The following is a 21,330-nucleotide window of genomic DNA, read 5'->3' as shown; positions in this document are numbered from 1 at the left end:
GTGGTGGTGGTGGCTGCAGTACTGTTGTTATTGTTATTGTTGGTGGAGGTGGTGGTGGAGCAGGGAGAAGTTTGTAATTCTTGTCCTTTGTTGACATCACACATCACTGCCGCAGTCTGCACATGTTGTGAGGCGTGACGAGGCCCAAGGAGGAGGAGGAGGAGGGTGACTGAAGGACGTAAGAAGATGAGGAATGAGAGTAAGGAAAAAAGGGTAACGAGGACAGAGTAGGAGGAGGAGGAAGAGGAGAAGAAGAAGAAGGAGGAGGAGGAGGAGGAGGAGGAGGAGGAGGAGGAGGAGGAGGAGGAGGAGGATTAGATTCTGATAGTAGAAGGGCGCACGTGATGACAAGCGTGGCAGCGGCGGCGAAGGAGAAGGAGAAGGAGAAGGAGAAGGAGAAGAAGAGAAAGAGAGACGGAGGAAAAGAGACAAGAGGAAAGGATGAGAGAGAGGAGGAGGAGGAGGAGGAGGAGGAGGAGGGGGAGGAGATTGACCGTGAGGAGTGTAATACAAGCTTGAAGGTCAGGGCCGCGTCGAGGTGAGAGGTTAGAGGAGAGAAACAGGACAATGCGATGACTGTTGGTAGCGATGTTGTGCTCTAAAACAATACGTGACGGGAGCGTGACGGGAGGGTGACGGGAGGGAGACGAGAGGGTTATGGGGAGAGTGTCGGGAGGGAGGGAGGAGGAAGGGCGTTATTGAGAGCCAGAGGTGGGAAAGTGAGCTTGTTGTGTTTAAAAAGGGAAGGAAATAAAGGGTTAGGAGTGTTTGTGGTGATGTTGAGGGGAGATATTGAGGAGAAAAGGGAAGAAAGACGGGAAATGACGAGAGGGGAGTTAGGTACAGCCAGAAATGCGAAACTGAGCTTGTAGTGTTTAGAAAGGAAAGGAAATAAAGGGTCAAGAGTGTTTGTGGTGATGTTTAAAGGGAGATATTGAGGAAAAAAGGGAGGAAAGAGTGGAAGTAAAAAGAAGAGTGCGAGATTCATGAGGGAAGGAAAGGTGTTTGTTATGGTGGTGAAGGGAAGGTATTAATGGGAAGGGAAGAAAGGAACGAAGGAGAGAGAAAAGGAAGAATGGAAAGCTTGAATAAGATAAGGACGACCTGCTTGTTTGGGTAACAGTAAAGAGATAAGAAATAAGTTAACACCTACATTAGAAAACCCTATTCTGACACATTCCGCCACATGCAAAACGCTATGGTTCAAGCTACTCTGGTTCTTTAGGAGAGTTTTTTCATGTTTCCAGCGACAAATTAACGAGAGACTTACATTACCAACACAAGAAGCTTAAGAGAAACGGCTAACGATCATTGTGGTCTTTGCAAATAGTGGTGGTGTGGGAACGAAGCACTTTTAACGGTATTTTTAAGATTCTAGTGACAGATTAACAAGATTTCTGTTTCGTCAACGGGAAAATCACCATTGAAAACCCAGCTAGTCATCTCCGGTTTTTATAGGTAGCGGTGCGAGAACGAAGTATTTTAGCGGTATTCTTAAGATCCTACTGACATATTAACAATATTTCTACATTATCAACGGGAAAAACACCATTGCAAACCCGGCTAGTCTTTGTAAATAGTGATAAGAGAACAAACCGCTTTTATCTGTACTTTTAAGATTCTAGTAACAGATTAACAAGAACTTCTACTTTATCAATGGGAAAAACATTGAAAACCCGGGTAGTCATCTCTGTGATCTCTGTAAATAGTGGTGAGAGAGCAAAGCGATCCTGAATAAGAGACAGCGCTGCACGTGGCCCTAGAACACATTTGCATCTCGCTGGGCTCTGTGCGTGAATGACATCCCTTACCCGGGACACGAGGCAACTGCAGAACCGGCTTTCCACACATTACAGCCCAGAGGTTTCCACGGCAACTCATTTGTCGATCAGGCCAAGTAGGGATAAAATTATTCTAACTGCTAGGATAGAGAAGGGAGAAGGGAGGGAGAGGGAGAAGGGAGGGAGAGGGAGACGGGAGGGAGAGGGAGAAGGAGACGGGAGGGAGAGGGAGAGGGAAGGGATAGAGAGAAATGAGAAAGTGATAGAAAGGATGGTAATTAGAGGATAGAAAATGATTGATGAAGGTACCTGTGTTTATGTGAGCTGAGGAGAGCGGAAATTTAGGAGAAGAGGATAGAGAGAAGAAAAGAGGTGAGAAACGAGAGTAGTTGGAGGGATAGAGAAAGAAGACAAGGCGAGGGAGTGACAAATATAGTAATGTTAACCTCTTCAGTACCGTGACGTGTTTTCATATTTGTCCTGCTTACTACTTGGAGTTTTTTATACGGCTTCAGAAACTTATGTGGGGATTGAAATAGTGAATACTGGTCATTAATCTTCTGACCTCCATAGACCCTTCCTAATGTAAATAAAATCGTCTAATCACACCCAAACTCATGGTAAAAATGCGTCTCCGTACTGAAGGGATTAATAATAAGACAGTATCAATGGCATGGTCTAAGAATGAGAGAGAATAGAACAAGGAAACAAAAGACGGAGGAGGCGGCGAGACTGCTTGGGATGACAGTAAAAGATTAGGAGATTATACTCATGGCCTACGTGCGCTGGGAGACATGAGTCGGGGTGAAAGAGGACGAGTGGGAGGCGGAACAGAAGAAACAGAAAAGATTAGTCTGAAATATGACGTCCACGTCAGTAGCACGGCGCCCTTGTCTCCCTGGGGATACTGCAGAAACCACATGGCCCCAAGGCTGGTCATGGCCTCGTTTGGGAAGCTGTGTAGGGGCTTGCATTGCTCACCTTTATGACTCAAGCCTCATTTATCTCCAATACAATGCCCGTCATGTCTGTCACTCATCTACTCTTTACTATCGTTTAGGAAGCTGTGTTGGGGTTTACCTTTATGACTCAATCCTCATTTATCTCCAATACAATCCCCGTGATACTAAAAAAGTGTATTGATTTTATCGTCCGTCACTCGTCCACTCTTCATCACCTGCTCCTGTGGTGGTCACGCTTCCAGCTGACTGTCACTTGTCTCGAAGTGTCATGGCGGTGTCTGAGCGGCGCGCCAAATCAAAGCCCTAGAATAAAGACGCAAAACAGCCGCGTCCTCTGGCACAAGAAGCGGATTCCCAGCGTCAGTCACGAAGGTCTAACGTTCCCCTCTGAAGTCCTCGAATTGAGCCATATGAGGCCGCTGCATCTCCACGGATCTGTCTTCCCCGCCCTCGCTCCCCTCAAGTCCCCTCTTACCCCACATCCTGTTCCCCTGGAGGGCGGGCGGGGTCTAGGGCGGGAAGGAGCGTGGAGGCCGCCCAACAACAACCCGGTGGCGCCGCAAACAAAGCCCCACCCTCAGCCCCGAGTGGGATAAACGTCCACGACTTACTGGCCCGTGTTGCCGGGGGAAGACCGCAAGTGTCAAGGTGTCAGAGGGTCCTGCGCCGCCCCCCCGCCCCCCAAAGTCACCCAGTGAGCACGTGCACACCCACATATATATACTGCTGCTGATGCTACTGCAGGTCGTCAGTAGAGATCTTGAAGGAGTAGCAGAGAGAGTGTTGGAAAGTGGGCAAGTTAAGCTAAGCAACTTGATCTTTCCCCCTCGTGAGTCTGCCGCTCGCCTGCCCGCCCGCCAGCCAGCCAGCCTGCTTGCCAGCCTGCTCGTCGCGCGGCCTGACTCTGCCTCCGCCACGCGCCTCTACTTCGCTCATCTATAAGGAACACTCTTTTCCTTCGGTAGGTTTTCCCTTTAGAGTTGGTGACACACACACACACACACACACACACACACACACACACACACACACACACACACACACACACACACCAGACCAAAGCCTGGCATAGTCTATCGTGTATGGCGAGAGTTCCAGTAGGCAGTACGGCAGATTGCAATAGTGCCGCCTGCCTTGCACCATGTTTCACACTCACCGCCTCTGTGCTCCTTGCCTGCTGGTGGCGCTGACGAAGGTGGTGATGTTCTCTCTGTTACCTGAGTGCCATAGTGTTACATTTTTTTAACCTGAGCCACATCACTGTAACGTAACGCTTCCTGGAAAAAGAAATTATTGCAATTTTACTTGTAAATTATCAGCATTTTGAAATCTTTAGTATTTTCATAATTTTTAAATCCTGAGTAGTTTTATTATTTTACCTTTACAATTTCTCTCCACGAAGGATGAGAAAATTATTCTTCTTTTCCCTTTCCCCTCATTGCAAGTTACACGTTTCTTCCTTCGTCAGAATTCCGCCACAGCCATGACTCCCAGCGCCCGCCCCGCCACACTCATCCTCGCCTCATGCCTCCTGCTGCTGCTGCTGCTCCTCCCGTAAGTACCCAGCGTCTTGTGTCCCCAGCAGTAGCACTTCAGAGAAAAACCATATTCATCATCGGTTTTTTACCTGTTAATACCTGTTTTTGAAAAATTAATGCGATTTCTAGTATTCTTTAACTCCTTCAGTACTGGTACACATTTTTTACCACGAGTTTTTGGTTATGATTGGACGATTACATTTAGATTAGGAAAGATTTATGGAGGTCAGAAGATTAATGACTAAAGTCTTCACTATCTTAATCCCCACATAAGTATTTGAAGCTTTTAAAAGCACAAAATAGTAAGTAGAATAAGTATGAACACGCGGCGTGGTACTGAAGGGGTTAAAGGGTGATGGTTCAAAAATAGTAAGACATAACAAGTTGTCATATATATACTGAACTTTTCTTTTCTTTTTGACAATTTTATAAGATATTTTAGTATTTGTTGAGATTTGGCGGAGTTAAATCTTAATCACCTACGTTTTCTTTAACCAGGAGAGGGAGCGCCGCCCCACGATGTACCACGTATGACCAGCCAGCGCCCAAGAACTGCAAGTACGGCACAGCGCTGGACTGGTGCAGCAACGGCGTGTGTGCCAAGGTGCGTGTGCTGTGACCTCTTCCTTCCTCATTCTGTGGGGGAGAGAGGAGTCACATTATTAGCAGAAGCTTTGAATTTTCCCCTTTTTTTTTTTTTTTTTATGTTTTATATTACACTATGTTTATCAGCTTTTGTTCATCTTGTCTCTCTCTCTCTCTCTCTCTCTCTCTCTCTCTCTCTCTCTCTCTCTCTCTCTCTCTCTCTCTCTCTCTCTCTCTTTATCTATTTCCTCTTCCTCCTTCTCGTCCTCATTTTCCTCATATTCAACTTCCTATACCTCCTTATTTTCGTTCACTTCATCCTCCTCACCACACACATTTGCTTCTTTTCTCTTCCCGTATTTTTTGTCCTCCTCCTCCTCCTCCTCCTCCTCCTCCTCCTCCTTTGCCTTTACTATCCTACATCTCCAGATCAGATAGTGTAGCTTACCATAAACTGGCTTGTAAATTATTTTAGAGGCTGGTCTCTCCTTCTTTAATGTTCCTCCTCCGTCTCCTCGTCCTCAATGTTGATGTGTCTGTGTCTCCGTTTCAGGGCCCCGGCGAGACTTGTGGAGGGTACAGAAGGCAGGATGGGATCTGCGGCGAGGGCACGTATTGCGAGTGTGGGCATTGCAGAGGCTGTTCTCCCTTTGACGCCTCCTGCCACGATGCCCAATTCTGCTAAGCGGCCGTCACCCTGTCACCACCCTGCAAACACCCCGTCACCCTATCAACACCGTGTCAAATATCTTGTCACCGTCATCACCCTATCATCATCCTGATAGACAGTGCCCTTGTCTCTTCACCCTTTCCTCTTTATCAGTAAATTCTGTTTCAAATTGAGAAACGGAAGGACTCATAATGATCTAAGCTTGAAGGTTTTGACCCATTCAGTTTAAATTGGCAGATAAGCCCCGTCACCTTCCCTGCAGTGGCGACCAATCACACGCACTGAGCAAGGACGTGGGCGGGGCTTATTCACCAGGGTGTCAGATACCTCAAGACTGACTAACTGATTGACTGATTCTGCCATAAGGAAGTCATGTGTTGGTTCACTCATATCGAGTTGATGTGAGTGACTTGGGGATTCACAAAGATCATCAAGTCAGATTGGGTCACGCCTGCAATGCAATAATGGATGTACGTCTGTCTGTGTGTCATCCAGCGTGCGTCAAGTGTATGCACCACCACCATGTATAACCGTGCTTGTGATAGCTGAGTACAAAGTATCCAATGTACAACAAACTGTTATTGTTACACTTAAGTCGACTGTTTAGTGGCGATACGTTACTCTCTGTGGATGATGAACCTATGTTGCGAAGGTTTTTTTTTTTTTTTGTGCCCTTTTCTTATTTCATTTTGTTAACTCAGAAGCGATGTTCGGCATTTTTTCAGCTATATAATTTGTTCACAATTTCTCATTTTTTCCTTCAATTTATCAGTTCACTGCAATTTTTCTCAAAATTCTGCACGTGCTCTCATCTGAATTCATTTACTTTGAACCGTAACCAATTACAATGTTGTGTTGACCACTTCTTTTAATTCATCGGTTCATAAACATTACAACCAAAGACGACGTCCCTCTCTTGCTTAAATATTCATGTTCAAAGCAATAGTAAACTCATTACCACTACAATGTCCATCTCTTGTGCTAGTATCGGGTAACCTAACAAACTAGAAAGGACGTAAGAGTTTGCTATGCTTTGTAATGATGTACCAGTAGTCTAATCTTTAACACTGCCAAGCCGCATCGCACGAAAGATCCCCATAAGTCATCCATTCGCTCGCTCAACAACAATACTCATGACTCGCCACTGTTTATACCTGACTACTCATAATACGTTAATATATATCACATCTCGTATTTATTATAGGGAATAGGCTTTTATTGCTTGAAGTGTTGGCCGAATGGGTTTGGCGTGCAATATTCCTTGTATCACAGGCTGACAGGAGGTACTTGGCTCAGAGGCTCCTCATTGCTTCCCTCCTGCGCCTCCTGCGGCCTGCTACTCCAATAAACATGAGTTATGTACAAGTGGTGTTCCTCAAGGCCTCAGCTTTACACCCTCTCCCCGTAAAAAAAACGTAAACACTCTTGCTTCTTTTCGTTGTTTCTTTACTTTTCACTCTCCCAGTTCTTCATGTATCGTCTCTCTCTCTCTCTCTCTCTCTCTCTCTCTCTCTCTCTCTCTCTCTCTCTCTCTCTCTCTTATAAAATTAATGAAAAAAATGTCTCCAGTAATTTTTCCTGTCTTATCTTAGGTTCTTTATTCAATATTAGAGAAAAATCTGAAAGGAAAGGAGATGCATCGTTAGAGAGAGAGAGAGAGAGAGAGAGAGAGAGAGAGAGAGAGAGAGAGAGAGAGAGAGAGAGAGAGAGAGAGAGAGAGAGAGAGAGAGAGACCAGTATAATGAAAGGAAAAGGGGAAAAAAGGAATAAAAGGACAGTAAGGAAAAAATAGGAAAAAGGAAAATTAGTGAACAAATTTACACGTGTGACGAAATGATACTGTATTTCATTCTGACTTTTCCTTTATTATCCTCCCAAAGCACACACACACACACACACACACACACACACACACACACACACACACACACACACACTCAGTGGTTAGAGCGCTGGCTTCACAAGCCAGATGACCGGGGTTCGATTCCCCGGCCGGGTGGAGATATTTGGGTGTGTGTCCTTTCACGTGTAGCCCCTGTTCATCTAGCAGTGAGTAGGTACGGGATGTAAATCGAGGAGTTGTGACCTTGTTGTCCCGGTGTGTGGTGTGTGCCTGGTCTCAGACCTATCCCAAGATCGGAAATAATGAGCTCTGAGCTCGTTCCGTAGGGTAACGTCTGGCTGTCTCGTCAGAGACTGCAGCAGATCAAACAGTGAACACACACACACACACACACACACACCCGTAAATATATAAAAAAAAAAAATTCAGACAATGATCGTAAATACACAAATAAGTAGTAGTAGTAGTAGTAGTAGTAGTAGTAGTAGTAGTAGTAGTAGTAGAAGTAATGATAATAAATAATACCACTAACAACAACAACAACAACAACAACAACAACAACAACAATAACAACAGACAAACACCTGGCGCACCCCCACCGACAGCCGTGACAGGTGTGTTGTGGCCTAATTAGCAGGTACAGGTAAGGTCTTGTCCCCCATGTGACCTACTTCCGGTGTTCAGGTGAGAATCATGACGTGACTCCTAAACAATGGTCCTGTGTGTGTGTGTGTGTGTGTGAGAGAGAGAGAGAGAGAGAGAGAGAGAGAGAGAGAGAGAGAGAGAGAGAGAGAGAGAGAGAGAGAGAGAGAGAGAGAGAGAGAGAGAGAGAGAGAGAGAGAGAGAGGAGGACAGTACTCATAAACAGAAGTGGAAAGAGACAGAACACACACACACACACACACACACACACACGAGCATGTTTCTTTTCTCCTCCCTGTGTGTGTGTGTGTGTGTGTGTCCAACGTTGCCCAACACTAAAACGCTATTTGAGATAATGAAGCCTAGAATTCAAGAGATAGTTCACATTCTTGCTGCTGTTGCTCCTCCTCCTCCTACTCCTCCTTTTCATTCTTTCACAACTTCAGTCAATTCATTCTTGTCACATTGTATTTACCTATGAAAATGAATCAGTGTTAGCTGGTTCGCTATATTTCTGGCTCACTGCTTCACCAAGTGCTTCAAGGAGTTCCAACACTATGAAGCTATATCGAGCCGTGTGATTCTTAAACACCTCCGTCCGTCTAGAAGTTGGCATCACACACACACACACACACACACACACACACACACACACACACACACTTAAGTACATCATTTTCAGTATTTCACCACTAAAAACAGAAGACTCATTCCATTACGAGTCATAACTAATGATACCAAGAATCAGTTGTAAAGGAGTAAAAGACCCATCGAGCGGGGGACGGCAACACTACCAGGAGGAGGAGGAGGAGGAGGAGGAGGAGGAACGACATAGGGAATAAAATACAACATGTCACTGCCTTCTGTTTCCTTTTATTGCACCATTTTGTAAGTTCCTCCTTATAAACGTGGAGGTACGGTCAGGGGGCCCCATGTGCTCCCTACATATGAGCCGAGGACCGCCTTCACTCCCAGGTACCCCAAGGGGCTCACCTGTCACCTAGCACGGTTACAGTAATCCTCTAGTGTTGGGCATTGCTTCCGATGTTGGCTTGGCGGGACACGGCTGAGGCGAGGTGAGGTGTGCTGCCCCGGTGCCCTCAGAGAGATCACACAGGTAGAAATTTGTCTCTCATACAGAGGAGTAATCTATTGCCGAGCTGACAGGTATCTTAGGTCAAACTTATACCAATAGATAATAAAACCTACCATAGACACAGGCTTCTTACTCTTACTACCCGACAATTGCACTGAGCGCGTGATGGTGTGAATGGGGCCGGGCAGGTGTGTGTGCTCAGGTGTGAAGCGCGAGTTAACAAGCATCACCACGAGACAACAATCCCACTGTCTGCTATCAGTGAAGTGAACGCTTCAGACTCAGACAGCCAGCGGCAATCTCGTCACAAGAACAATGTTTTTTTTCCTGGAAAATCGTGATTGACTGAAATTTAGCACAAAGAGGTGAGTGAGCCTCCAAGTATGCTGAGCGTCACCTCCCGGCCCGTCATCTTCCCGCCGAAGGGTTGGAAACACTGACTGGTGCCCGGGAGGAAGGCGTGGTGGCGTCGCCTGGCAAGGATGACAGGGCGCCGCCACCAATCCTGCTCCTCCCGCTCCGGCGCCTCACTAGCTCGCTGCCTCAAGATTAACAATATTTTGTACTGGACTATCACAAGCATATACGTACTAGCGTTAGAGGGGCGAGTATATGAGGATATAATAAAGGACTCTATCATGACTTGGCCGCGGCGGTGGCGGCGGCGACCCTGATGGTCACCACGCTGCCGCCGAAGAGAGGAGCACCCAGGCGCCGCGCGTGGACGCTGCCGGGGGTGTGTGTGGTGAGTAGTGTTAGAGAGTAATACAAAATATGTGTATCCTAACAATGTCTGGGTTACAAACGGTGAGGGGAGGAAGATGGAGGTTATAACTGCTATCAAACACCCTGCACCACCAACATCTGACGAGGGACTGGCAACTTGGCAAGACTGAACATTCCCAGTGGTGACTTTGTGACGTGACTCTGACTAGGAGACCCATGACCATGAACTGCTATGAAAGTCCTCTGGTGTATTCCTTCGGGGCGGCCTGTGGAGGGGATGGAGGAGGGGCGGCAGGGCGGGTGGGGTGTGGCGATGGATGGACTAGCAGATGGAAGTAGGGCCACATTTGCCGTCGAAGGGCGAACATCCTCCACAAATCCCGCAGGAACAGAAGGTTCCCTCGCCACACTTGCCCTCAGACCACCTGTACCCACCGCAGGTCTCGCCGGGACCCTGCAAACAGCAAGCACTTCAGTCATCCAGTGTGGTGGTGGTGTTAGTGATGGTGGTGGTGGTGGTGGTGGTGATGGTGGTGGTGTGTATGCGTCAATAAAGTTATGTATTGGTGTATATTCATGCTTATGAACGTATATGCATTCATGAATATACTCGTAGGTATATGAGAACAAGGAGAGAAGACACCCACCTTGGCACACACGCCGTTCTTGCACCAGTCAAGGGTTGTTCCGTATTTGCAGTTCCTGGGAGCCTCTTGGTCGTGCTTCTCGCAGCGGGGGGCGCCGCTCGCCTCCCTACGAAAAAAAAATAATAAATAAATCAAAAATACACATCGCACACAACTTATTCATGAAAAGAACAGCCCGCTATGTAAAACAATGTGAATATGAAGGTTTTGTCGTCATGAAGCAGTGTGATGAGGGACTAAACACTTACTGCAGGAGGAGCAGGAGGCAGGAGCAGACGAGCACGATGGCGGTAACGCGGCAGCAAGATGAAGCCATCTTGGTATCTAGTAGAGAGGACACGAAGGTTATGAGTTAATTTTCTCCATCACTTACATTGTCCCATCATTAATATCTTCCTCTATTCATGTTCTTTATGCCAGAGTTCCCTCCAGCTCACAACTAACACCTATACAAGCCAGACTATCACATGTGCAAGAATCAGCAACTCTACCAACACTTCAATATTTCCAGAGAGAGAAAGAACTTAGGAGCAACTTACTAGAGGTGTTGGTGTGGGTGGTGGCGGTGAGTGAAATGCTGGTGGTGAGGAGGCTGAGGGAAGGCAGCTAGAGACACGCGGTGGTGCACAAGTCGGCCACGTTGGATAGTCGCCACTTGAGCCGCTGTCTAAAGCCCGTCTCTGTACGGTTCTCCAGCTTGTTACTGAGGACCTCCTCTGCCTCTCGCGCCTTCTTATATATGGAGCGGTCCACGTGTCTACCGCCTGACCCTCCCAGTTCCCATATACCACTCGGGGCTTCTTTGGCACGTCTTCCCACGTCTCCGTCGACGTGCCCATCGCAATTCCACCGCTACTACGCATCGCCCATCGCCGTCCCTTCGTCCCGTCATCCGCATCACCTCCAACGCGCCCTAAAAACCGCAACAGCCAGTCATGATGCCGCCGCTGCCGCTAACACCTACTGCCATTCCTCCGCCTCTTGATTCAGGGACAAGGTCACAAGGGCCCACAGTAACAGAGCCCCCCCTACATCGCTCCTCTCCGGCTCTATGGTGCCTCGGAGTCCCAGGCGCCTCAGCCCTCAGCCAGATTCCTCTTCTGCTTCCTTCTTCAACACCTTCATTCTTTCCTTCGTTTCATCTTTACTTTTAAGTCTTCTTTTCACCATTTACCTCTTCAACTTGGGCTTGGCGTGCCTCTGGGGGAGTGTTTGCCACCGCATCTCTTTTCTCCGCGAACTCCACCCGCTGGGACATAACAGGGAGGCAGGAAGGAAGACAAGAGAGTGTAGGCTTACACTTCCGCGTCGCGCGGGGCTCCCTGTGGCCACTCTTCATATCCTGTGAGCTCTCCTTCACCTACTTCCTCTTTTTTTTATTATCTGTTATTTACTTGGCATCCTCGCTTCCTTCTCGAAACATCACAGCCTCGTCCTCATTCGCTTCGGCCCGACACGTGTTCCAACGCCCGGCAGCGGAACAATGATAATTATGTAAAGTGCTTCCACGATAAAACGAACACATGTGCGGGAAATAAACTTGCTTTTTAATAACGCTGTTGCCACGAGGCCAGACTCTCGCAACACCCTCCCTTGCGACACACGTGTACTGGTAACTGCTTGGTTTTCCTGTATGTTCAAAATTTAGCTTCTGTAAGTGCTAGGCTGCTGCTTGTTGTAGGAAACAGTAAGATAAATTTTAAAATGTGAAGTGTGAAGATCATTTACGATTACACAACACTAGAAACTTCTCGATACCGTGTTTTTTTTATCTTTTTTTTTCAGCTATGACTTTTACGCTTTGTTCGTCTCTCTCTCTCTCTCTCTCTCTCTCTCTCTCTCTCTCTCTCTCTCTCTCTCTTCTCTCTCTCTCTCGAGGACTGATTGGAAACTTGAGAGAGAGAGAGAGAGAGAGAGAGAGAGAGAGAGAGAGAGAGAGAGAGAGAGAGAGAGAGAGAGAGAGAGAGAGAGAGAGAGAGAGAGAGAGAGAGAGAGAGAGAGAGAGAGAGAGAGACGAACAAAGCGTAAAAGTCATAGCTGAAAAAAAAGATAAAAAAAACACGGTCTTTCCTCCCCGGCAGTGTTTCAGTCATCCCTTCAATCACTCCTCGACGTTCTCCTCCCCAGACATTCACTCTCCCTTCAACACATCCGCCTGAGGGATATGAAGCCTGCCAGGAGTGACCGCTTCTCCTTAACTCCTTCAATACTGGGACGCATTTTTACCATGAGTTTTGTGTGCGATTAGACGATTTTATTGACATTAGGAAGGGTCTATGGAGGTCAGAAGATTAATGGCCACAGTCCTCACTATTTTCATCCCCCTCCCCCCCACAAGTTGCTGAAGCTGTGTAAAATCGCTAAATAGTAAGCAGAATGAATATAAAAACACGTCATGGTATTATAGGAATTAATAAAGATGGTAGTACTGTAGGCTGACTTGTATGTAAACCACCCAGTGTTGCCAACCTCCCAACTCTGCCTTTCCCTATTTTTTTTGCATGGTAACACTGTCTGCCACCACTGTCCTCACTCCTTGATTGTTTCTGCGGTTGTATTCATTTATTTTCCCGCCAAAGAGTGTTATTTAACTGTTATCGTTGTTTTGTATGTTCTGTTACTTAAATTTAGAATGAAGTTACGGTCTCATTGAATTGTAATGTTAGTTTACCGTACGTTACAAGGAATTAAATGATGATGATGATGATGCTTGTGTGTGTGTGTGTGTGTGTGTGTGTGTGTGTGTGTGTGTGTGTGTGTGTGTGTGTGTGTGTGTGTCTGTCTGTGTGTGTAAAACGCTTGGGAGAAGAAAATACGATGACCTTAGTGAGGGAGTGAGGGGAGAGAGGAGGGGAGAGGGAGAGGGAGGGAAAAAAAGGGAAGAGAAAAGTGAGGGAAGGACGCTCTTGTGTGTTGTCAGCCCAGTAACTGAGAGAGAGAGAGAGAGAGAGAGAGAGAGAGAGAGAGAGAGAGAGAGAGAGAGAGAGAGAGAGAGAGAGAGAGAGAGAGAGAGAGCGTTAAGGTCTCTCATCACAGCCACCACCACCAACATACATATCCACACAGCCACACACCACCACAGCACATACCCACACCCACCCACCCACACACCCACACCCACCCACCCACACACACACACACACACCCACCCACCCACGACCACACCCCAGATACACCCTGCCACACCCTCGCCACACAATGCCACACTTAAGGCACACTACTGTTCACATCCCACATCCACACACACAGAACCATTTATTTCCACGGCTCCTGCTCATTAACGCACCCACACACACACACACACACACACACACACACACACACACACACACACACACACACACACACACACACACACACACACGGCTATTTATAAAAGTATCTAAAAAAAATGTGGGCAAATATAATAGTGCTTTTACGTATAAACAAAAGAACAAACGACTTTTTCATAGCTGTCAGAGAGAGAGAGAGAGAGAGAGAGAGAGAGAGAGAGAGAGAGAGAGAGAGAGAGAGAGAGAGTCACACAACCATCGTCTCCACATTAAAACGAAGCCTCTGTTTGGAGTCAAAATACCGTGTGCAAATCCTCTTGATCGGGAAGGTATACATAACTAGGTGAGAAGAAACAGGAGGAGGAGGAGGAGGAGGAGGAGGAGGAGGAGGAGGAGGAGGAGGAGGAGAAGGGGGTGAGGATGTGGAAGAGGAGTAGGAGTAGAAGGAGGAGGGATGCGAGGCGGGTCACGTAGCTACACAGAGACTCTTTTGGTGTTGTTTCGTCTTAAGAGTCTTGAAACGCACAGCCAGGGACAAGGATGAAAAGGACGAGCCAATGATAAGGCGTTGCGCAGGATGCCGTGGCTATGCGAAACGTACAAATACAAATCAACGTAAAGCATTTGATTCGATGTGTAAAAGGCTCGAGTGAGTCCTAGTTGTTACTTTCATGAGGTAGGGAAACTGAAGACACGGCAATGATAAGATAGTGAGGTATAATGTTTGCTGTAAGATAATAACAGGAATGATAATAGTAAGTAATATTAGATGTTATTTCACTCTCAGAATTGCAGAAATGATGAAAAATTACGAAAAGACAGCAATGATGAGTGAGATAAAACACATTTGCAGTGAAAAATAGAATGTGAATGATAATAATAGTGAATACTGAAAAGAGGTTAAGAAATATAAGACGATATTTTACTTTCAGAACCGCAGAAAAGATGAAAAAATACGAAAAGGCAACAATGATGAATGAGGTAGAACACATTGACAGTGGAAAAAAAATAATAATAGGAATGATAATAATAGCGAAGTGAAAAGAAGTTAAGTAGTATTAAATGTCATTTCACTTTCAGAGCCACAGAAAAAAAAACATAAAACTGAAAAAAGAGACACGGTAATGATAAGACAGTGAGATAGAGCATGTTTACAGTGAGAACATACTAAAAATGACAAGAACAGTGATTACTTGGAAGGCGTTATAGAGTAAACCATCGCCCACTTACAAGATTAGATGGAAATGGAAGAAAGAGGTGCACATAAAAGAGAGGAAGAGAAGAGATGGAGAGGAGAGATGGGAGGAGAAGGGGAAAGAAAGAAAGACGAAGAGAAAGTTGGGGATAGCGTGTGAGAAAAAATAGAAAAAAAATTAAATAAACGAGTAAAAACAAGGTAAATCAAAGAAAAGAGAAAAGAAGAGTGAAGAACAGAGAACAAGAAATGAGAACAGATGAGAGAGAGAGAGAGAGAGAGAGAGAGAGAGAGAGAGAGAGAGAGAGAGAGAGAGAGAGAGAGAGAGAGAGAGAGAGAGAGAGAGAGAGAGAAAGAACAGGAAGAGGGAAAACGATCACAAGGTCAGGATAGAGGTCAAAGTCACGCTGACCTCACCACAACCAGGAAAACTAAGACAAATAACTCAATACTCGCTTCTCCACTTAATATTCAGTAGGGTTTTATTCATTCATTCTTTTTTTTTTTTATTGCCAATTGCGATGATAAATTAATATAAGACAAATCATTCAATACTCGCTGCTACACACTTAATATTCAGTAGAGTCTTATCTATTTTATCATTTATCTTTTTTTTTTATTCTTTATTTATTTCCAAGTGCGATAATAAATTAATATATGACATAATCCAATATACGCTCTTACACACTTAATATTTTATGTAATTTTATTTAGCTTTTTTTTTTTCCTCCCTATTCTTCACTTTTCCCATTTCAGAGTACAGTGGTAAATCTATACAAGACAAAAATATCCTATACTCGCTGCTAGGCACATATTATTTCATGGAATTTTCTTAAGTAGTTTTATTTTTATTTTCTTCATCTCCAAATGCATCAATAAAGCAACTGAAAGGCACTGACACATTCTTTCCTTAATCACTAACCGCTCTGAGACACCTTTACTTGTTCCATCTCCATTCATGAAACTGATAACAAATTGTATAACCTAGTCTTTCTAATCACCTTCTTTTGTAGATGCTAAAAAAAGATTTCATGCATCAAGTCTTTTGTTGTTAATGGTTTCATATCGAAGTGAAAAAAGAACATCTGTATTTTCATAGTTTCTTTTTCTAAACCACTAATATCCTTTTTTTTTATGCCGGAAGGGAAACTGGCCAAGGACAACAAAAAAAAAAAAAAAAAAGGTTCACTGGGGTGCCAATTCCCTTAAGAGTTCATATGGGTTATCCAAATATTCAGGGACAAATGTCTTGAAACTTCCCTGTTAAAAGAAGTCAAGTCTCTACGTTATTTCCTCATTTCTCTTCTCTTATGTTACAAGAACAAAATAAACGAACACAGGTTCCTTCCAAGTAAAGAACATCCGCAATTTCACTAATATCTACCGTCTCTTCTACGTTATTTTCTCATTTCTCTTCTTTAAAATTACAAGGAGAAAATAAACAAAGGCAGCTTCCAAGTAAAGAACATCTGTCATTCGTATCTTCTTTCTGATTTCCCACTCTTGTGTAGCTGATCGGCCAATGTGAAAACCCTGCGCCCAGCAACACCCGGTCAGCCTTGCCTCGCTGTTCCTTGACGTCACTCCGACACCCACACCGCCGTGACTGTTCCCTCGCTCCCTGGGGTCCTTTTACGAGCATGCCGTGAGACCTGAAGAAGGGGAGGTGACTGTGGGCGTCCTTCGCGGGGCTCCCTAGACTCCCAAAGGCGGCTAGGATGCGGCAGCGCGGGCAAAACATTGTGTGCTTATGTGTGTGTATGCTTCCTGAGTACGCCATGGGGACGAAACGAGAGACGAGGTCAAAAGATGAATACATGAACGTTGCGAGGAGAGGAAGGAAAGAGCAGGAAGGAGAAGATAAGAAGATAAGGGGAGAGAGAAGAGGAAGAGAAGAACAGGAAGGAGAAAAAGACAAGAAGTTATGAGGAAGAGGAAGGAAAGAGGAAACATTGGAGGAGCAGAGAAAGAAAAAGGAGAGATGAAACGACGAAGGAACGAAGGAAAGAGAGAAAATGAAGAAAGGAAAAAACACAAACTGATGGAAACACTACGTATACAAAGAAGGAAACAAAATTATCAAAAGAAAGAAGGAAGACAGTAAAAATAAAACAGAAAAATGAAAACAAAAGACAAAATGAAGAGAGAGAGAGAGAGAGAGAGAGAGAGAGAGAGAGAGAGAGAGAGAGAGAGAGAGAGAGAGAGAGAGAGAGAGAGAGGCAACCAGCGACCCAAGGGAAGGGGAGAATGTTATGCACAGCCAAATGAATGAGGCTCACTGATAAGGCTATGAATGGCTGCTCCTCATGAAGGGTGTAAAAATAATAGCTCAGAATAAGATTAGCAAGAATGAATGGTGTTAATTTGAAGCATCACAGGGTATTATTAGACAGTGAAGGAGAGACGGCGATACAACAAACGAGTAAAAATTGCAAAAAAAGAATGGGAACTTATAGTGGTAGTGAGTGAGTGAGTGAGTGAGTGAGTGAATGTGTGAGTGTGTGAGTGAATGAGTGAGTGAGTGTGTGAGTGAGTGAGTGTCTGAGTAAGTGGTTGGATGAGTGAGTGAGTGAGGGAAGAAGCGAGTGTGTGAGTAAGTGAGTGAGTGAGTGAGTGAGTGAGTAAGTGAATGTGAGTGTGAGTGAGTAAGTGGTTGGGTGAGTGAGTGAGTGAGTGAGTGAGTGAGTGAGTAAGGAGTTGGGCGGTTAAATAAGTGGATAGGTGGGTGGATAAGTGAAGAAGTGGATAGATAAATGAATGTATGGGTGTATGAATACGTATGTGGATGGATAGATAGATGAGTGTATGAATGAATTAATGAATGAACGGATGAATAAATAGATGCATGTATAAAGAAATGACTGAAAAAGTAGTGACATTTCTAGTACGTGAACCTTTCCACGACACAGACATACAGAATAGACATGCAAAATATTTATAATGAAAGATCACTAAGCTACACATTTACAAATTCTAGAGACAAAGGAATAAAAATTAAGAAAGAAACGAGTAAATAAACAATGAAACCAGACAAATAGACGAAAAACACAGAAATTTAAGGAAAAAAATAATCAACAAGAAACATTAATCGACACTTCAAATTGACTAGCAAAATTAGAAAAGCGCGTGTTTCTTTTTCCTACCCTTTTCTTTTCCTATTCGTCCTTTTTCTTATGCAGAAAGGACAGCTGGCCAGGGGCAATAAATTATGGAAAAAAAGGCCCACTGAGTTGCCAGTTCCCTTCAAAGACACGAGTTAACCAAAATTCAGGGACAAATCTCTTGAGACCTCTCCCTTAAAAAGAAGTCAAGTAGCAGGAAGATGGAAGTACAAAAGCAGGCAGGGAGCTCCAGAGTTTACCAGAGAAAGGTATGAATGATTGAGAATGCTGGTTAACTTTTGCATTAGGGAGTTGGACAAAATAGAAAAGAATAGAATAGAAAAGAGTAGAATAGAAAAAGAATGCCAGCCTTCCCACACCTGGCAACAAAACCCACAACAAAAGGCAATAAAACAAGTACTTCAACACGAGGAGGCAAAAAACACGAATGAATGATGATCCATGAGAGAGATAAAGGTAAAAATAAGAGTAAAAAAAAGTTACTAGTGCATATAAGGACATGAAAAGCTAAAGACTGATGAATTGGAAGCCCAGAATAGACTTTGCCAATACACAAACACTCAGGTAGAGGGTTGAGGGCGTGGCAGGCTTAAGGGCTCTTCATACAGGGTTACTTATAAGGGTACAAGTCAAGGCTCATCCGCTAGGTGACTCCAGGCATGACCGGGAACCTGAGGGACGCCACCACCACCACCGCCACCGCCACCACCACCACCATCACTACCTTTCTTAGTCCGTTTTCTTCGAACTCTAAGCTTGACCTCCTAACCATTACCAGGAACACACGTGCTTGCTTGCTTCCTCTCTCTCTCTCTCTCTCTCTCTCTCTCTCTCTCTCTCTCTTGGACTGATTTTTGCCTGTTTCCTATTTTTTTCATTTTTCTTTTATTCCCACTTTGGCTCTCTCTCTCTCTCTCTCTCTCTCTCTCTCTCTCTCTCTCTCTCTCATAGGGTTGTTTTTCGCCCTATTTTCTGATTTAGGCATTTACATCTTTATTGCCTTCGTCTTGGGTGACAGAGAGAGAGAGAGAGAGAGAGAGAGAGAGAGAGAGAGAGAGAGAGAGAGAGAGAGAGAGAGAGAGAGAGAGAGAGAGAGAGAGAGAGCGTAAGTTGACCCATTTAAGAGGGGAATTCCTGACCTTGAAATGTAATCAGATCAAATTACTGACAAACTCCGTTCCTAGAAATTCTGGTACTGTGGCTGGGAAGTACTGGCCGTGGTAAGCAGATGTGCAGGGAGATAGATAGATAGATAGATAGATAGATAGATAGATAGATTGATTGATTGATTGATTGAGAGATAGATAGATTGATAGAAATGTAGGTGGATACGTAGATAGATAGATAAATCGAAAGGTAGGTAGATAGATAGATAGATAGATAGATAGATAGATAGATAGATAGATAGATAGATAAATAGATAGATAGATAGAGAGGAGTTAGATATATAGATAGAGAAGTTAGATAGATAGAGGAATTTAATAGATAGAAAGGTAGATAGATAGACAGATAGATAGATAGATAGATAGATAGATAAGGGAGATAAGTGGATAGAAAGATAAATAGTTAAAGATACACACACACACACACACACACACACACACACAAACAAACTAACATGACCAGCAGAGTAGAATAATAGAAGGGAGAGAGAGAGAGAGAGAGAGAGAGAGAGAGAGAGTGTGTGTGTGTGTGTGTGTGTTCTCTCATCCCTCCCTCCCTCCCTCTGATCGTCTCTCCTGGGCCTCCCTCCACACACACACACACACACACACACACTAAGGGGTGCACTCACAGTAGGGCCGCAGAGTACCATGACATCACTCTCACCACACGTAGCTCACTCTCACTACGATGACTCTCACAGCGGCGCCTTCACTCTCACTTCTTTGTTTACATCAGCCGCTTCTCCTTTTCTCCTCCTCCTCCTCCTCCTCCTCCTATTATTTTTGTTCCTCCATTTTTTCTTATTTTTCTTTTTGATTTTCTTATTTCCTGTGGTTTTCTTATTCGCTCTCTTGTCTTGCTTGTTTTTCTTTCTTTCGCTCTCTCCATCTTTCTCTTTCTCTTTTTCTCTTCTCTCTCTCTCTCTCTCTCTCTCTCTCTCTCTCTCTCTCTCTCTCTCTCTCTGGTTATATTGACAGGACAATTATTCTTCAATATTCAAGATAGTTTTGAGCGGTCTGTTTCTTTTCTTCTCTTTTTTTTATTATTGCTCCATTTTTTTGTATTATTTTTTTATGAAGGAGTAAGTCATCCTATTGATTCCCACGTAATTTTAGCAACGCATTTCTTCGGTGACTAAAAAGTGCCGATGGTTCTTTTCAATTGTTTTCTTTATCCTTCGTTCCTCTTGTCAACAAATATCTAATGCACAGACTCCGCGGGATTGGAAAGGAATTTACCGCAATACTGGTAAAGGAGGCGTGGCGAATTTGCTACTTTCGGCGAGCATTGGATAATTTGGTTCATGAAATCCAATCCTCTCTTGCACCAGGATGTCGACGGTCAGCGCTCGGGAGACAAACCGTTGACTTACCACTTGCACTTTTGTTCGTCCCTGAGATCTCCTTATAAGAGTAAAACTAATGCAAAACTTAGAGTATCTATTCAACCTCGATTCTTAATAACAAAACCGATACAAATAAAACTGTGGATTACTGAAAGAGAATTAAATTATCTTTATAAATCATGAAATCTTAACACGAAATCCTATTAAAGAATCAAAATTAAAAAAAAAAAACATTAAATCCTCTTCAAAAAATCGAACTTCTAATTTCCTCAAGAATAAAATAATCTTCAACAAAACTAACAAAAACTATATCAAATCCTCTTTAAAGAAAAACAAAACGTAAATCGAACTTCTAATTTCCTCAACAATAAAATATCTTCAACAAAACAAAGGCAAAAATAATAGCAGGACGAAGCACTTAATAACCACGATACTAAAACCTCCGCTATACACTTAGAGCAGAGAAGAGAATTGAAGTACGTACTTTTGGCACGTTTCGCGATGATGTAAGACCCTGAAGCATTCCAGTGATTAATGCCTTGTGGGAAATATTAACAACTCAAAGTGGAGGCGAAGGAGAAAGGCGACGAGAGGAGCAGCAGCAGTAGGAGGAGGAGGAGAAGGAGGAGGAGGAGGAATACTTCAAAGCTTCAAAGGGCAAGTGTTTCAGATGAGGTAACGAGTGACTGGCGAAGAGGTCCCGGAACACCTGCCATGATACAAGTGTGTGTGTGTGTGT

General features: G+C 44.4%; 2 protein-coding genes across 2 annotated transcripts; one reads left to right on the top strand and one right to left on the bottom strand.

Annotated features, from left to right (window-relative positions):
• The first annotated feature begins 3,483 nt into the window (after positions 1–3,483).
• On the top strand, positions 3,484–6,898 carry LOC123510900 (neuroparsin-A-like). Its single transcript, XM_045266370.1, has 4 exons — positions 3,484–3,704; positions 4,212–4,297; positions 4,780–4,885; positions 5,420–6,898. Exons 2-4 carry the CDS (start codon positions 4,227–4,229, stop codon positions 5,549–5,551), a joined length of 309 nt encoding a protein of 102 aa, XP_045122305.1. The 5' UTR covers positions 3,484–3,704; positions 4,212–4,226; the 3' UTR covers positions 5,552–6,898.
• Positions 6,899–8,874: 1,976 nt separating this feature from the next.
• On the bottom strand, positions 8,875–11,208 carry LOC123510899 (neuroparsin-A-like). The gene is made up of 4 exons (XM_045266369.1): positions 11,030–11,208; positions 10,739–10,814; positions 10,491–10,596; positions 8,875–10,297 (listed from the first exon to the last, which is right to left on the bottom strand). The coding sequence occupies exons 2-4, from the start codon at positions 10,804–10,806 to the stop codon at positions 10,166–10,168; spliced, it is 306 nt and encodes a 101-aa protein (XP_045122304.1). The 5' UTR covers positions 10,807–10,814; positions 11,030–11,208; the 3' UTR covers positions 8,875–10,165.
• Positions 11,209–21,330: the final 10,122 nt, after the last annotated feature.

This window comes from Portunus trituberculatus, chromosome 30 (assembly GCF_017591435.1).
Source record: "Portunus trituberculatus isolate SZX2019 chromosome 30, ASM1759143v1, whole genome shotgun sequence".
Lineage (NCBI taxonomy): Eukaryota > Metazoa > Arthropoda > Malacostraca > Decapoda > Portunidae > Portunus > Portunus trituberculatus.
The sequence above is the reverse complement of the archived record's forward strand: the minus strand, read 5'-3'. Positions and strand labels throughout refer to the sequence as shown.

Excerpts from the sequence above, each read along its gene's own strand:
- LOC123510900 (XM_045266370.1), top strand. The coding sequence starts at position 4,227 with ATGACTCCCAGCGCCCGCCCCGCCACACTCATCCTCGCCTCATGCCTC. Across the intron at positions 4,298-4,779 it reads CTGCTGCTGCTGCTCCTCCC|GAGAGGGAGCGCCGCCCCAC; the intron begins GTAAGTACCCAG and ends TTCTTTAACCAG. Across the intron at positions 4,886-5,419 it reads GCAACGGCGTGTGTGCCAAG|GGCCCCGGCGAGACTTGTGG; the intron begins GTGCGTGTGCTG and ends TCTCCGTTTCAG.
- LOC123510899 (XM_045266369.1), bottom strand. The coding sequence starts at position 10,806 with ATGGCTTCATCTTGCTGCCGCGTTACCGCCATCGTGCTCGTCTGCTCC. Across the intron at positions 10,597-10,738 it reads TGCCTCCTGCTCCTCCTGCA|GGAGGCGAGCGGCGCCCCCC; the intron begins GTAAGTGTTTAG and ends TTTTTTTCGTAG. Across the intron at positions 10,298-10,490 it reads AGAACGGCGTGTGTGCCAAG|GGTCCCGGCGAGACCTGCGG; the intron begins GTGGGTGTCTTC and ends TGCTGTTTGCAG.